At 38.3% G+C, this 15,567-nt stretch overlaps 1 protein-coding gene across 1 annotated transcript in view; it reads right to left on the bottom strand.

Moving 5' to 3' along the window:
- Positions 1-15,567, bottom strand: part of LOC126335794 (glycerol kinase-like) — a 285,428-nt gene that overhangs the window by 180,581 nt on the left and 89,280 nt on the right. The window contains exon 4 of the mRNA XM_049999258.1: positions 4,396-4,505. Within this exon, the coding sequence (XP_049855215.1) occupies positions 4,396-4,505 (110 nt within the window). The remainder of the gene's footprint in view (positions 1-4,395; positions 4,506-15,567) is intronic.

The raw sequence follows: 15,567 nt of genomic DNA, 5'->3' as shown, positions 1-15,567 counted from the left end.
TTCTTAAAGGAGAATTTACTATCTGCACTCATTACTTACGTTTCTGATATTTACCTTAACCTAAAAATACTGATAAAAAAAATTCTGAGCCTCAGCACTGTGGGGGGCAACAACAACAACCTCTACATTATTTACTTGTTTTCAACTTCTGTTTGTACAAAAAGAAATTTGTTCATTTATAGTGACACTAGTTTTTGAAGTGACAGCAGCAAATGACCTTGGCTTGATACACAAAATTCTGCTTGTCAAAGCTGATGCTAGTTCACAGTGGAATAATCTGAGATTAACATTTGTATAATGCACATTTCTGAGTTCAGCTTGATTCAAGTTCATTTTGTGTGCCAATCAGGCCATGAATTTTCTTCAGTATCCAAGGCTTTGTCAAACTGCAGTGATCTGTTTTGCTAGCAACTGTTCCAACCGTAACTGTATTTATTATGCAGTTTTATCTTTCAGAAAAATTTACCATCAAAAAGGCCTATAGGACACACTGGAAATCATTGGGATAACATGGATACAACTTTGGTCCAACAAGAGGCATGAACCTTACTTACAGTCTAGTCATTTAAGCCAAGACTGAAATGTGGTGTGATGACTGGGAAAGTGGTGGCTCTGACCAATTCTCAGGTTAGAGATTCCATGTTGAACTAACACATACACAATCAATTCTGACAAAGTTCTCTGAGATGCAGTTTTAATATCATGAGCATATGTTTTCCAAACATCACTTACTAAATAGTAAGTGGCAACGTCTTCATTATTGTTGCAGAGGGCACTTTCAGTTACCAGTCTCCAGATAAAGACAGCTGGTAGGCAAACATTCTGGCGGACAATAGGAAAAACATCTTAAATGGTGAATTACATCATTTTATGCTCATGATATCCTTTTTTCTTCATGAATTTCCATATTTAAAAAAATAATAAAATAAAATAAAAGAGAGAGAGAGAAATGAAATAAAAATACATGACCACTAAAATGTTCCATTTGAGTCATGTGATGGCTGTGACATTACTTGCTATGGTGCTGCTCCTACTGCCGTAAAGCACATTCAGAGCAATGTCTTGTTTCGGAATCTACATTTCAGAAAATGTGTTACAAATGGTGTGTAGTACCACAGTGTAAAAATACACTTGTAAAAACTCTGGAGAAATTGTTTCTCTATGTTCTGATGAATGAAAAAACGCGTACAATGTGGTTGCAACTCACTCGAGATCCAAATGAGTTAGTCGTCACAGTGTGTTTATTTCTCATTTTGATGTAAATAAACACTCCTTATGAACTTTTTGTCATTGTAATGTAGCAGGTAGTATGCTGGATTTCTAATGCAATGTTCACAAGACTGATACTCATTCAGTCTACAAGAATCTGAGAAATCATTTAACAATTTATGACCACATTATTCTTTCCAAATGAGCCACTGAAGACAATAATTTGCTATTTCCAACTGTCTCCACTGAGCTTATTGTAAGAATGCAGGATTGTGATAAAGAGAAAAACTGCACATTGTTTAAAACCTACATGGAAATGTAATAAGATGAGGGCATTAAACTAAAATGAAACTTGGTCCTGCTTAAGCGTCTTTACATCATAGTATTCGAGCACTAGTTAAGTATGCAAATAGAACAACAAACACTTTTAGTCTCTGCTATCAACTGCATATTTCACAGACATAATTTTCTGGTGATACAACAGAATAGAAGTTTATTGTCTCATAACATAAATTTCAGATCATGTAAAGGACACTTGTCAAAAGACAATATTTGGTTTACATTTTTTCTTGTAATATGATTAATATAGTATACTGTACTGGATATGTAATTAATATCAACCAATATTTTTTTCTTAAGAAGTAACAAAGTTTTAAAAGTAAGTAGTACTAAATGCTCTCTCCTTCTCAAATTTTCAGGTTGTCCTTCATGAATTCTTCTACTGAATAAAGCCATTTCTGTGCTAGTTTCTCACAGAAGGTTTTTTCAGTGCTTCTAAATTTATACTGAGCAATTCTCTTTCTTTCACTTTGTTATAAATTTTCATAATCATATACTATGGAGTTTGAGCATAAAGTTTTAAACAGTGGGTGGACAGCATAAAATTATTTTGATTTCCGAGTTGTAATCATGCTGAAAATGATTTGCCACAAATAAATCAGGATTACCATGCACAAAGACAATCAGCTCATAGATGTATAGTGAGAGAACACTTAATATCTTTAGATATTTTAGAAGTGATCAACATTATTCTCTTCACCCTACATTGTGCATATTTCTAATGACAGTTTTCTGAAGTTTTAATATTCAACACACATGGTATGAATTAACCCCAAAATACAATTCTATACCTTATTATTGATTCAAAGTAGCTGTGGTATGTCCACACTAGTAGCTTTGTACAGTATCCTTATTGCAAATGCTAGGCTATTTAATTTATTTGAAAGGTGCTGAATATGTGAGCCCCACAATAGATTTTTATCCAGTTGTATTCCTAGGAATTTCACACAGTTAGCTTCCTGCAAATCCTGATTTTTGTGACTGATTCGAACATCATTTCATTTTGCTTGTTTTGTTTTAAACTGCATTAACTGAGTCCGTCCCATGTTTAATTTTAACCTGTTTAAATCAAACCTGATATCTAATTTTTCTAAAGTATTTAATATAGTTTGAGGAATTTGGTCAGTACTTGTACTTGCAATGATTACAAATGTGTCATCTGCAAATAAAACTGAATGACACTCAGTATTAAGTGGTAGGTCACTTATGTAAAACAGGAACAGAATGGGGCCTAAGACAGAACCTTGGGGCACTTCCTGAGAAATGGTTTTCAATTTTGAAGTGTAAGTTCCTTTCTCTGTCGATGTAACCACTCTTTCTCCTGAGTTGGTTAGATAGGACTTAAACCATTCTAGTACAGTGCTCCTAACTCCATATTTTTCCAGTTTACGGAGTAGCAAGGCATGGTTCACATTATCAAAGGACTTTGATAGGTCCCAAAAAGTTCCTGTTGCATGCAATGAGATGTCTAAGAGGAGCTAATTGTATCTACAAAATGGTTTACAGCCAATGCTGTGGTATTGCCTTTTTAAAATCCATATTGATTTTTTGAGATTATTGTAAATTTTTCTATGAAATTTTGAATTTCTATTGTGACTACCTTTTCAAATATTTTTGATAGTGACATAAGAAGAGAGAGTGGGTAATAGTTTCCCATACATTTTTTATGCATTTTTTTGAATAGTGGCTTAACTACTGTGTACTTAAGTATGTCTGGAAAATAAACTTCATGAAGGGACTAGTTAATTAATGTAGACAGTGGCTGTGCAAGAATATAAAAACTGCAATGTGTAAAGCTGTTGAAGGCAGACACAATGATGCTCCATGGTTTCACATGAGTGTTATTACACTGTCTGAAAATTGAAAAAAGGGGAACATGGAAAAGAGAAGTTGTTCTGGCTATAACCATAGCAATTACCTTCTGTATGAAAATGTTTCCCTGCATTTTATTGTACAAGCTTCCAAAAGTTGCCCAGGAAGACATTTACAGTGTGGTCAAAGCAAATAATCCAATTCCAGCCTCCTTCCATTTTGAGACAGTTCTGTGACTTATTGCTGACACAGTGCTTCTCCTAGTTGTCATTCAATGCAGTTTCCATATTTCGTATTTCCAGAACATAAAAATCTGGGATGCTTTTGTACAACAAAGAGACCATAAATCAATCAGCTTTTGGATGGTTGTTACTTAAAATTTGTAAATGTGTTTTTCATCACTAAATAACTAAACTTTTGCAGAAAAAGTATCAAAAAACACTAATAACTTCGGCTAACACTCCGATAACAAATGTATAGCTTCATCTTACTCCTAGTCTGTGATGGCACCAGAGCTTCAGTCAATAACAGAGCATTTTGGATCATGCGACCAAATCTTGAAATTTAAAGATTTTTAACCTTTAATTTCACAAAAATAACAGATGTTTTGTGAGAATATTGACCATTAATACTCTCTGAATGCTACAATCATTCAAAGTAACTACACCCCAAATCATATTTTAATATATGAAAATAGCCTATCCAGTGACATGTCCATATAAAAGACTACAACCAATCATAACTTCTATGATAGATTTTGTTTCCAACAGACCTCATCTCCCTAATGAAGGGACATATTGATAAGCATTTCATACCTGCTCATTATATTTACTGGATTACAAATAAGTACTGGCTCATCTTGTAGAGTAAGTGCACTGTTAATACCTTTCAAGAAATAATTAATAGTGACAAGCTTACATTATAAAATATACTTTTTTACCACTAAAGCCTTGGTGTATAAATTCTAAGCAAAATATTAATCATTAACTTGTTACATAAATGGGTAGATATAAATTAAATTTATACTGAACGTACTTGCAGAGTGTGTCATCCCACTGAAGTGTCTCAATGTTCATCAACATAGTCCGTGAAGCATTGGTGACATCAGTCACATGCAGACCGCCATTAGGGCCTCCTGTCAGGTTCTGTGAAATTACATAATTCTCATGGAAATAATAAACATTTGGTGTGTTGATCAAACACAAGAAAATTAGAATTACAAATGAAAAGTATGGTGAAATAAAGAATAATTCGCAGTGCCTGCAAAGAGCAGACTATAGCTGACATTTTAGTTCAAGTGTGTCATAATCTGAAAACTGAAAATATGTAAACTTATATAGACAACAAATTATATTTTTGTGAGTCAACCTAAGATCACCAGTATTTCCAGCTATAAACAGGCAAAGCTGACACTAAGGTTCATAGCATCTCCCAAAACTCAGTAAACTCCTCTTGGAGGCTGATGAATAATGAAACTATTCAAACTTAAACATTACTATTAGTGAGCAGATTGGGAGATAATTTATTTACTTAAGTATAACTAGTTGGGAACACAAAATTAAAACAGCTCTGATAGATAGACGAAAACTGAAATCTTTGTATGCAGCAAAGTTCAGATAGCTGCAAACCAACATCTGGGTGGAGACAATCTGAAGCAACTCACCAACTTCAAGTACCTGGGCAGGAGACTTACAGAGGGTGTTAGATCATTTCAGGATATTAAATAAAGAAGATGCACATGCTAAAACGGCATTCAAAAAGAAGAAGCAGCTAGAGCGTACTTAAAATAACTTGGCCCATACCTGCACAGACAGTGCAGCAGTGGAGGGAACAATGGCAGTGGTTGAGGTTTGCTTCTGATGAGGCACTGTGTGGTAGGAGAGATGGAAACTAAAGCTTATTCACAACAGTATATCTCACATTACTTGTAAGCTATACCTAGTGAGTTCACAAATGATCTTATGAACAGGTTATGTCAGTATAACCAACACTTTGACAAATATAGTAATTCGTAATCAATTAGGTCTCACTAGAGTAGCAAAAAAAGAAATAGTTGCATAAATAAACCATAAACCAAAGAAAAACAAGTTCAACTGTGCACTATCAGAAAGAAATTTCATGAGTGTTAAAGGATTACAAATGTAATGTAATGGACAATGTCGCTTACTACAATAAGAAAATGTAAAATAAAGAACATATGTGCAAATTAGAGCTTAGTCCCCTGACAGTTTGTTCATCAGATTTGCGGAAATAAAATTCTTCTCTTCCTTTTGCATATTTCCTGAAGTAGTTATGTTTCCCTTCCTTCTTTATTGTTTTTTCATGCATATGGAATCGCTAGCAGTTCCTGTGGTGCTCTGAAGCACATTTTTTTGATGAGATTTTTCCTTCCTTGTTTGCTCTTCCAACATAAGTTTAATACCACTGCATATAATCACACATGCCTGATTACAAAGAAATTTCCTGTGGTGAGTGAAACCTGCAGCACCATGCTATGTAGTATGGAAGTAACAACAAGAATGCTTGAAGTGCACATATCAGCAAAAAACAGTTAACTGAGGTGGCCGCCCCTTCAGAAAAAAGGAATAGACACACCTAGTACTCAGGATGAGAATGTGTTTCTGCTCAGGGGTCACTTTATTTTGCACTAGCTCCAGTAGCATAGAAGAACAATAGTTTAACCACACAGAAACAGTATGTAAAACCTTTCGTTTGGAGCATTGCCATGTATGTCTCAACAACAGCAGGGAGCCAAAATAGAAAACACTACAGGCCTTTGAAGCATAGTGTTGGAGGAGAGTCCTATATATTTCATGGACAGAGAGACGAGCCAATGAATAAGTCTTCAACAACAACATGAGAAAAAGAGCGTTGTGGAGAGCGGTCAAGGATTGAAGGGACTGAAGCAATGGACACCTATACACACAATGTCCCTTTATTGTCAAATTAATAGCATATAAAATACCTATGAATAACGCACAAGAAGACTAAAATTTCAGTACATCAGGCAGATAAAACAAGATCTTAAACTGAAAAAATACTCTGAACTGAAGAGACTGATCAAAGATAGGGCAAAATGATTAATGAGAATTGTTGTTGACCATTATACTGACTGAGAACAAATGAGAAAGAAGTAGACATTACAAAAAGGGACATTTAGAAAGCACACCAAACCCAACAAATTACTACAGGTATCAAAATACACAATGGACCTTGCCTTTGGCGGGGTGACTTGCATGCCTCAGTGATACAGACAGCCATACCACTGGTGCAGCCACAATTGAGGGCTATCTGTTGAAAGGTCAGACAGTCATATTGTTCCTGAAGATCTGGATGATTGACTGACTGACCTTGTAACACCAACAAAAATGGCCTCCCTGTGATGGTACTGTGAATGGCTAAAACCAAGGGGAAACTACAGCTGTAATATTACCCTAGGGCATGCAGCTCTGCTGTATGGTTAAATGAGGATGGCATCCTCTTGGGTAAAATATACCAATGGTATAATAGTCTGAATTCAGACCTCCAGGCAGGGACTACTCAGGAGGATGTCATCATCAGGAGAAACAGACTGGAGCATGCAACGTTAGATCTCTTAATCACATAGGTAGTTTAGAAATGGTAAAAAGGGAAATGTTTAGACTGAAGTTAGATATAGTGGGAATTAGGAAGAACAGCATTTCTGGTCTGGTAAAATGATTATAAATACAAAATCAAATGGGGGTAATTCAGGAGATGGCAGATATTTATCCCACACTCACCACTGTAGTACAAGTTTATATTGTGGCAGAACAAGCTGAGTAACACTGTCATGTAGTGGTTATGATACTAAACTGGGGCATGGTGCGTCATGAGTTCAAAAACTCAGCTGGGCTGTACAATTTTAATTTCTATATTCCATTCACATAATTCTAGAAGTATACGCAAATGTCAAGAATCATTGTACTGGAATGTTCTGTAGCTGTACATATACTGTATGTGTTCTGGCCGGAGCCAGTTCACTCCATGCTCTTGTATGTGCAAGTGCTGAATATACCTTCGTTAAATGAAGTTAGTGCTCGCCATTCATCTAATTACACCTTCTTCTACATGACGTGATTCTGGTGGCAACACTGGGTATCAGAACTTGTGATAGCACACATTATCAATGACACAATGGTTCCCAAGAGGCCATGACAGAGCTGCCATTGACGTGGCGAGAAAGCCGAGTTTGAGCCATATTCAACAGATCGCAATCTACCAGTGACAGAAGAAGAAGAGGACGTTACAGTGACAGCAATGGTGTGCCACCACATAAGACATCCTTCTGGGTTCTCTGGTGACGATGGCCAAGATTCAAACAAGTGCTGAAGGTATATGAATGTACAGCCAAATTTAACGAATAGTATGACACTGTGTGTTTGGCTAACATATTTTTGTACTTGGAGGACACTGCCAAGCAATGGTATGAGAACAACAAGGAGAAGTTCCCAAGCTGGGAAGTATTCCAGGTGAAACTGCACAAGTATTTCAGTGACACACAATGACAGAAGTGCAAGGCTGAAGATAAATTAAAATGCGGGGCACAGCATCCAGGAGAAACTACAGCATCCTACATTCAAGACGTCTTGGAGATGTGTACAATAGTGGATCCTAGAATGAAGGAGGAAGCCAAGGTTGCACATCCCATGAAGGGTGTTGCTGAGGACATGTATCAAGCCTTAGTCCTGAAGGAAGTTTCGACAGCAGATGATTTCATAAATTGTGCCAGTATATCGAGACAATGCACCAAAAAAGAATTACACGCAAGAACTTTGACATTGTATCGATGTCTGTGATGGAGGAAGAAACTGATTTCACAAATGTTCTTCATCAGATAATGAGAGAGGAAGTTCAGAAGGCACTTGAACTTCATGGTGAGCAAAAACCCAAGACACTTTAAGAGGTCATAAGGGAGAAAGTGAAACACACATTGAACCCAATCTCTCATCCTTCATTTCCCTTTAAAATGGTGAAAAATTTGAGACTCAGGTGGAGTTACGTTACTACAATGCCACATGAGGGACCTGTTTGGGCACCAAGGAAGACTGACATCTGGAAGCCTCAGGATAACCAACCAGTATGTTTCCACTGTGGATCACCAGGACATGTGGTGCACTATTGTTGAGAAAGGCAGTGGATATTTGACGATGTCTGTGCCAGAAGACAGCAGACCAATCTTAACCAACACCAACTCCGGTACAACAAAGATGAGCAAGAAGATGAGGGTGCAGGACGACGTAGGTCACCATCGCTGCGAAATAGCCACTGGAGAGGACGCTCCCCAACACACCAAACAAGGTCTCCATCACTGTTTAGAAGCTCCAGCCAATCACCTAGCTGCCGCAACCTGGAAAGCTAAAGGGAGCAACCTTCCTTGGAGGTGTGGTTGCTGAAGAGAAAAATCCTCCACAGTCGATCACTACAAAAATGATAGGAAACTATGTCAATATCCTCATGGATAGCCAACCAGCCCAAACTCTTACAGACTCTGGAGCATCATATTCAGTCATTTCAGAGAAGTACTGTCGCCAGTTGCAGAAAACCGTTTTTGTCGGCAACAACATATCTCTGCTGAAGGTGGCTAATGGGAAATATTTAAAACCTACAGGAAGATGTACCATTCACGTGGGTACAAATGGCCATATACAGCATTTAGAATTCTTCATCTTACAAGAGTGTAGTCATGACGCTCGTATGGGACTTTCTGAAAGCTTCTCAGGAAATTATAGATTGTGTTCGCTCAGTGATTATGCTGGACAAGTTGAGATACTGTGGACAGGAAGATGCGCATCCAAGTTTGTGGAGACTATGTGTGCTGAATGAAGTGATCATTCCTGTAGTGAGCACTAGAAAGGTAACTGTCACGTGTCATGCCATGCATCAACCCATGGATTTTGTAGTGGAAAGTAAGAGAAGCATACCACTGAAGAATAACTTCGTTATCCCATCCTATGTTGTTGTCTTGTTTAAGAATGGATTCAGTGAATTTCGCATAGTTAACTGTTGCCAAGAACTGCAGATCCTTCCAAGACACATGTGTGTAACATACACTGAGCCATTAATTGAAGAACAGCTGAGTGTCATAGAAACCTCCCATGTAGAGTCTGTGGGCGAAATTAGCGCTACCACTACGAGACAAGATCTTCTAGCTTGACTATCACCAGATCTCACTAAGGAACAGCAGAAGAAACTACTTGTCATTCTTCAAGAGTTCTCTGAATGCTTCAATCCATAAGTGAAGAGCAAATTAGACAAACTGACGGTGAAACTGACTGGATTAGCTCTGGAGAACATCAACAAATAAGCCAGAGAGCATACTGTGTGTCAGCAATGGAACATCAAATAATTTGTGCCGAGGTAGAGAAAATGATAAAGAATGACATCATTCGGCCTTCGTAGAGCCCATAGTCATCACCAGTGGTCCTTGTCAGGAATAAGGATGGCAGTTGGCGCTTTTGTGTTGATTACAGGAAGCTTAATAAGATAACTAAACAGGACATTTACCCTCATCCACAAATTGTCGATACACTAGATTGTCTGAAGGAGGCTAAGTTTTTCTCAACCATGGACATGCACTCGGGATACAGGCAAATTGAAGTAGATGAGGCTGATCATGAGAAAACCGCATTCATCACCCCTGAGGGCCTGTATGAGTTTAAGGTAATGCCGTTTGGTTTGTATAATGCACTAGTAACTTTTGAATGGATGATGGATAATGTTCCACATCATCTGAAGTAGACGATGTGTCTTTCTTACTTAGGTGACAGTACAGTGTTCTCAGAGACATTTGATGAACATATAAAAACACTGAGGGCTGTTCTTAAGTGTCTCCAACAAGGTGGACTGAAACTTAATTCAAGGAAGTGTCTCTTTGGAGCAAAAACATCAAAATACTTGGACACCTTGTGTCAAACAAAGGTGTGCGGCTAGACCCAGAAAAGGTGAGATCTATAATGGAATTTCCTATTCTTAAAAGTATTAGAGATGTGAGAAGCTTCCTCGGGTTATATTCTTATTAACATCATTTTATCAAAGACTTTTGTATCAAAGCCAGGCCACTCCAAGAGTTGTTAAAAGCTGATGCTAAATTTACCTGCGGGTGGTGCTCAACAAGCTTCTTTTGATGTACTGTGAAAAGCTCTAATGACTGACCCCCTTCTTGGTCTGTATGGTGGGAGAGCACCTACAGAACTACACAAAGATGCCAGTGGGTATGGGACTGGTGCTGTTCTGGTGCAAATTGTGGATGGAATAGAGAAGGTTATAGCCTATGCTTCTAGGACACTTATAAAAGCCGAGAGAAACTACTCAACTACAGAAAGTGAATGTCTTGCTGTGATCTTTGCCATGTGCAAATTTCAACAGTATCTCTATGGAAGGCCATTCACAGTTGTTACTGACCATCATTCACTTTGTTGGCTGATAGGTCTTAAGGATCCAACGAGATGACTCACCAGGTGGGCACTATGTCTTCAAGAGTATGACATTACCATAGTGTAGAAAAGTGGAAGAAAACACCAAGACGCTAACTGTTGTTCAAGAAACCCTGTGCAAGACCATCAAGACTTTGATAAAAATAGTGACTGTTTCGCTGCACTCCAGGATCTCTCTGCTGAGCAGAAGAAGGACACCAAGATATCTCAAATTATGCTTGCCTTAAATCGGTCAGAGGATGTGAAAGGACAATTTAAGGTAGTTAATGGATTACTTTGCAAGAAAAACTTTGATCCATTTGGAAAGAGGTAGCTATCAGTGATTCCTAAACACTTGCACTTAGATGTTCTACAGAAATTCCATGATACCCTGAGGCCGGACATTTAGGATTTATTAAGACATACAATAGATTTCAGAAGAGATTTTTCTGGTGAGGTTAATTAAGGACTGTCCGTCACTATGTGTCGCACTGTTGAGAGTGCTAGAAGATAAAGACAGTTCCTCAGAAACCACCTGGCTGACTCATATCAATTCCACCAGCCAAAATGCCTTTCCAGCATGTTGGGATTGACCTTCTCGGATGATTTCCAATATCTGCTAGTGACAATATATTGATTATTGTTTGCACTGATTACCTGCCATGCTATGCCATTACAAAAGCCGTGAAAACAGCCAAAGCATCCGAGGTAGCCAAATTCATTGTGGAAGACATTGTATTAAAACACGGTGCCCCAAGGTCGTTAATTATGGATCAAGGGAAAGTTTTTCAATTGAATCTTGTGACACAGATAAACCGTCGGTACAGCATTACTCATCACATGTCTAACGGGCTTACTGAATGCCTTAACAAGACCTTTCCAACATACTATCAATGTTCATCAAGGTTGAGCAGAGCAACTGGGATGAGGTGCTACCTTTCATGGCATTTGTCTACAACACTTACAAACAAGACACCACAGGATTTACACCCTTTTTCCTGGTGCATGGGCATGAGGCGACTACAATCATGGACATGGTGTTTCTGTTACATTCTGATGATGTGCACGATGACTACATCAGCCAGGTGTTAACCAGAGCTGAGTTAGCCCAGCAATTAGCTCGACTCCACACACTGCATGCTCAAGAAACCAATCGCGGAGCCACCGCCTAATTGTCTACCATCCTGGTGACCACGTATGGATCTTCACTCCTGTTTGGAGAATTGGTCTCTCTGAGAAGTTCCTCATGCGCTACTTTGGACCTTATAAGGTTGTAAGATAGTTGTCTGATGTTACTTATGAAGTTGAAGATTTCGAACTCGACATAAGACTATGGAAGATCAGATATTTGGTCCACTTCCTTCGAATGAAGCCCTACAAGGATCCTGCATCCCTGGGTAAATTCAAAGCTCCAGCAACAGGCAACAAACGGAAAGGTGATGAAAAGTGTAGTGGCAAAAGAAGTTCTAAGAATATCACTGCCAGGGCGAGCATTAATCATCGGGAGTCGGTTTATGCACGACCGACGACTTCTTCACGGACTAGGACGATGTAACACCAAGAAACTGTTCTCTTAAGGAGGGACAAATGTCGCACAATAAGCTGAGTAGTACTGTAGTGTAGTGGTTATGATACTAAACTGGGGCATGGAGGGTCGTGGGATCAAATCCCACCTGGGCTGTACAATTTTAATTTCTATATTTGGTTCACGTAAGTATCCATAAATGTCAACAATCATTGTACTGGAATATTCTGTAGATGTACATATACTGTACGTGTTCTGGCCGGAGGTAGTTGGCTCCGCAGTCTTGTATGTGCAAGTGCTGAATAAACCTTCGTTAAGTGAAGTTAGTATTCATCATTCATTTAATTACACCTTCTTCTATGTAACAACACATCAACTAGCTCTGCAGATGATGATGAGATTGAAGAAATGTATGATGAGATAAAAGAAATCATTCAGATAATTAACCCTCTATAGGGCGGACCATTTTTCATAAAATGAGCGGATGCATGGCATACTTTGTACACATGTACAAAAAGCTACCTTTATATTGCTAAGGTACACATGTATGAGCTAAATCACAGTTTACTTTTAGTTTAATTAAGCAATATAAAATAAACTTACATTATATGAGCTAAATCACTGTTTAATTAAACAATAATAAAACAAACTTTCATTAGATTAGATTAATAATTGTTCCACAGATCATGAGTACGACACTTCGTAATGATGTGGAACGTGTCAGGTTAATGAAAGATGTCTGTACAAGATATTATATTACACAAAATATTCCATGACACTAATGCTTAAATTAGTTTTTTTCCCTCCCTTAATTTACATCTAAAAATTCAGCCAATGAGTAGAAGGAGTTGTCACCTAGAAATTCTTTTAATTTATTTTTAAATGTTGGTTGACTATCTTGCAGGCTTTTGATGCTGTTTGGTAGGTGACCAAAGACTTTTGTGGCAACATAATTTACCCCTTTCTGTGCCAAAATCAGATTTATCTCTGCATAGTGAAGATCATCCTTTCTCATGGTGTTATAGCTATGCACACTGCTATTACTTTTGAACTGGGCTGGATTATTAACAACAAATTTCATTAGTGAATATATATACTGTGAGGTTACTGTGAGGATCCCTAGATCCTTAAATAGATGTCTGCAGGATGACCGTGTGTGGGCTCCAGCAATTATTCTGATTACAAGTTTTTGAGCAATGAATACTTTTCTACTCAACGATGAATTACCCCAGAATATGATACCATACGAAAGCAGTGAATGAAACTCTCTTGCCATGTAGAAGTGTTACCCCACACTAATGACCCACTGAAAGCATTAAACAGTGTGATTATATCAAATCCCTTACATTCACTTATTTGAGTATTCATTATCTTGTAGATACCTGCCTCAGAGTGGAACTATACTGCTAGCTCAGAATTGAGTCATTTTCTTGTATGGACAGTACATTTCTTTCTCACTTTGCTACCTTGCTCACTGTTTATTTTATATTACTGCTGCTCACTTGAGTGTTTGACAACACAACTTATGTGTTGGCTGAAGCAGTAATGAAGGAATACGTATGGGCTCTCAATTGTGAAACAATAATAGACTGGGAGAAGACAATGTTATTTGTGATTGGTGCACTTTGCATAAAGGCACACCTGCTTAAGTATTAACTGAGGTGAAAATTTAATTGCGATGGGGAACTGCGATTCAACAGTAGGAAAAGGCAGAGTAGAAAAAACTGTAGTTAAATATGGACTGGAAAAAAGGAATGAAAGAGGAAGCCACCTGGTTGAATTTTGCACAGAGCATTATTTGATCATCACTAATACTTGGTTCAAGGATCATGAAAGAAGTTTGTATATTTGGAAGAGACCTGGAGACACCAAAAGGTTTCTTTCAGAATTTCCATGAACTGTAGATTAAAACTGAAGAAGGGAGAGCCGGAAGATGGAAGTTGTATGCAGAGCGTCTAAACAAGGTAGACAATATTGAAAGCAAATTATAGATATGGAAGTAATAATAATAATAATTTTATTGTCATTCAGCCATTAGAGCAATAGACATTGTCAGACATATTATACCATGTAATTGATAATTTAAAAGAAACAACAGGATTTTTATTAGTGCTACAGTTGAAATTTTAATTTATGTCATAGTATGGGTGGGCAACCAGCCATACAGTATTTGTTTAAATGCTTGTATGGGTAATTCTTGTACAGGTTGTGGAATCTTATTAAATAATATGTGCCCCACAAGTTCGTAACTGTTCGGTGATTTTGACAGTCTTGGCAAGAGGTATAAATGCATGTTTCCTCTTGTATTGTAACAATGCGCATTTTATCTGCATTTTGCTTCTGGTAACTTCTTTTTTGTGTTAATTCAAAAAATGGTTCAAATGGCTCTGAGCACTATGGGACTTAACATCTATGGTCATCAGTCCACTAGAACTTAGAACTACTTACACCTAACTAACCTAACGACAGCAGACAACACCCAGGCATCACGAGGCAGAGAAAATCCCTGACCCCGCCGGGAAACGAACCCGGGAACCCGGGTGCAGGAAGCAAGAACGCTACCGCATGACCACGAGCTGCGGACTTGTGTTAATTAAAACATACTATATGCATATAATAGAGGGAAACATTCCACGTAACCTCTTGGTTCATCACTATGAAATCCCCAAACCACCTTCCCTACCCTCTGGCTCCTACCCTTGCAACCGCCCCCGGTGTAAAACCTGTCCTATGCACCCTCCCACCACCACCTACTCCAGTCCTGTAACCTGGAAGGTGTACACGATCAAAGGCAGAGCCACGTGTGAAAGCACCCATGTGATTTACCAACTGACCTGCCTACACTTTGAAGCTTTCTATGTGGGAATGACCAGCAACAAACTGTCCATTCACATGAATGGACACAAGGCAGACAGTGTTTGTTGGTAATGAGGATCACCCTGTGGCCAAACATGCCTTGGTGCACGGCCAGCATATCTTGGCACAGTGTTACACAGTCCGGGTTATGTGGATACTTCCTTCTAACATCAACCTGTCAGAACTCCGGAGATGGGAACTTGCCCTTCAGTATATCCTCTCTTCTTGTTACCTGCCAGGCCTCAACCTCCTCTAATTTCAAGTTGCCGCCACTCATACCTCACCTGTCATTCAACAACATATTTGCCTCTGTACTTCCGCCTCAACTGACATCTCTGACCAAAACTCTTTGCCTTTACAAATGTCAGCTTGTGTCTGTGTATGTGCGGATGG

The sequence above is a fragment of the Schistocerca gregaria genome, chromosome 2, assembly GCF_023897955.1.
Source record: "Schistocerca gregaria isolate iqSchGreg1 chromosome 2, iqSchGreg1.2, whole genome shotgun sequence".
In the NCBI taxonomy this organism is placed as follows: Eukaryota; Metazoa; Arthropoda; class Insecta; order Orthoptera; family Acrididae; genus Schistocerca; species Schistocerca gregaria.
The sequence above is the reverse complement of the archived record's forward strand: the minus strand, read 5'-3'. Positions and strand labels throughout refer to the sequence as shown.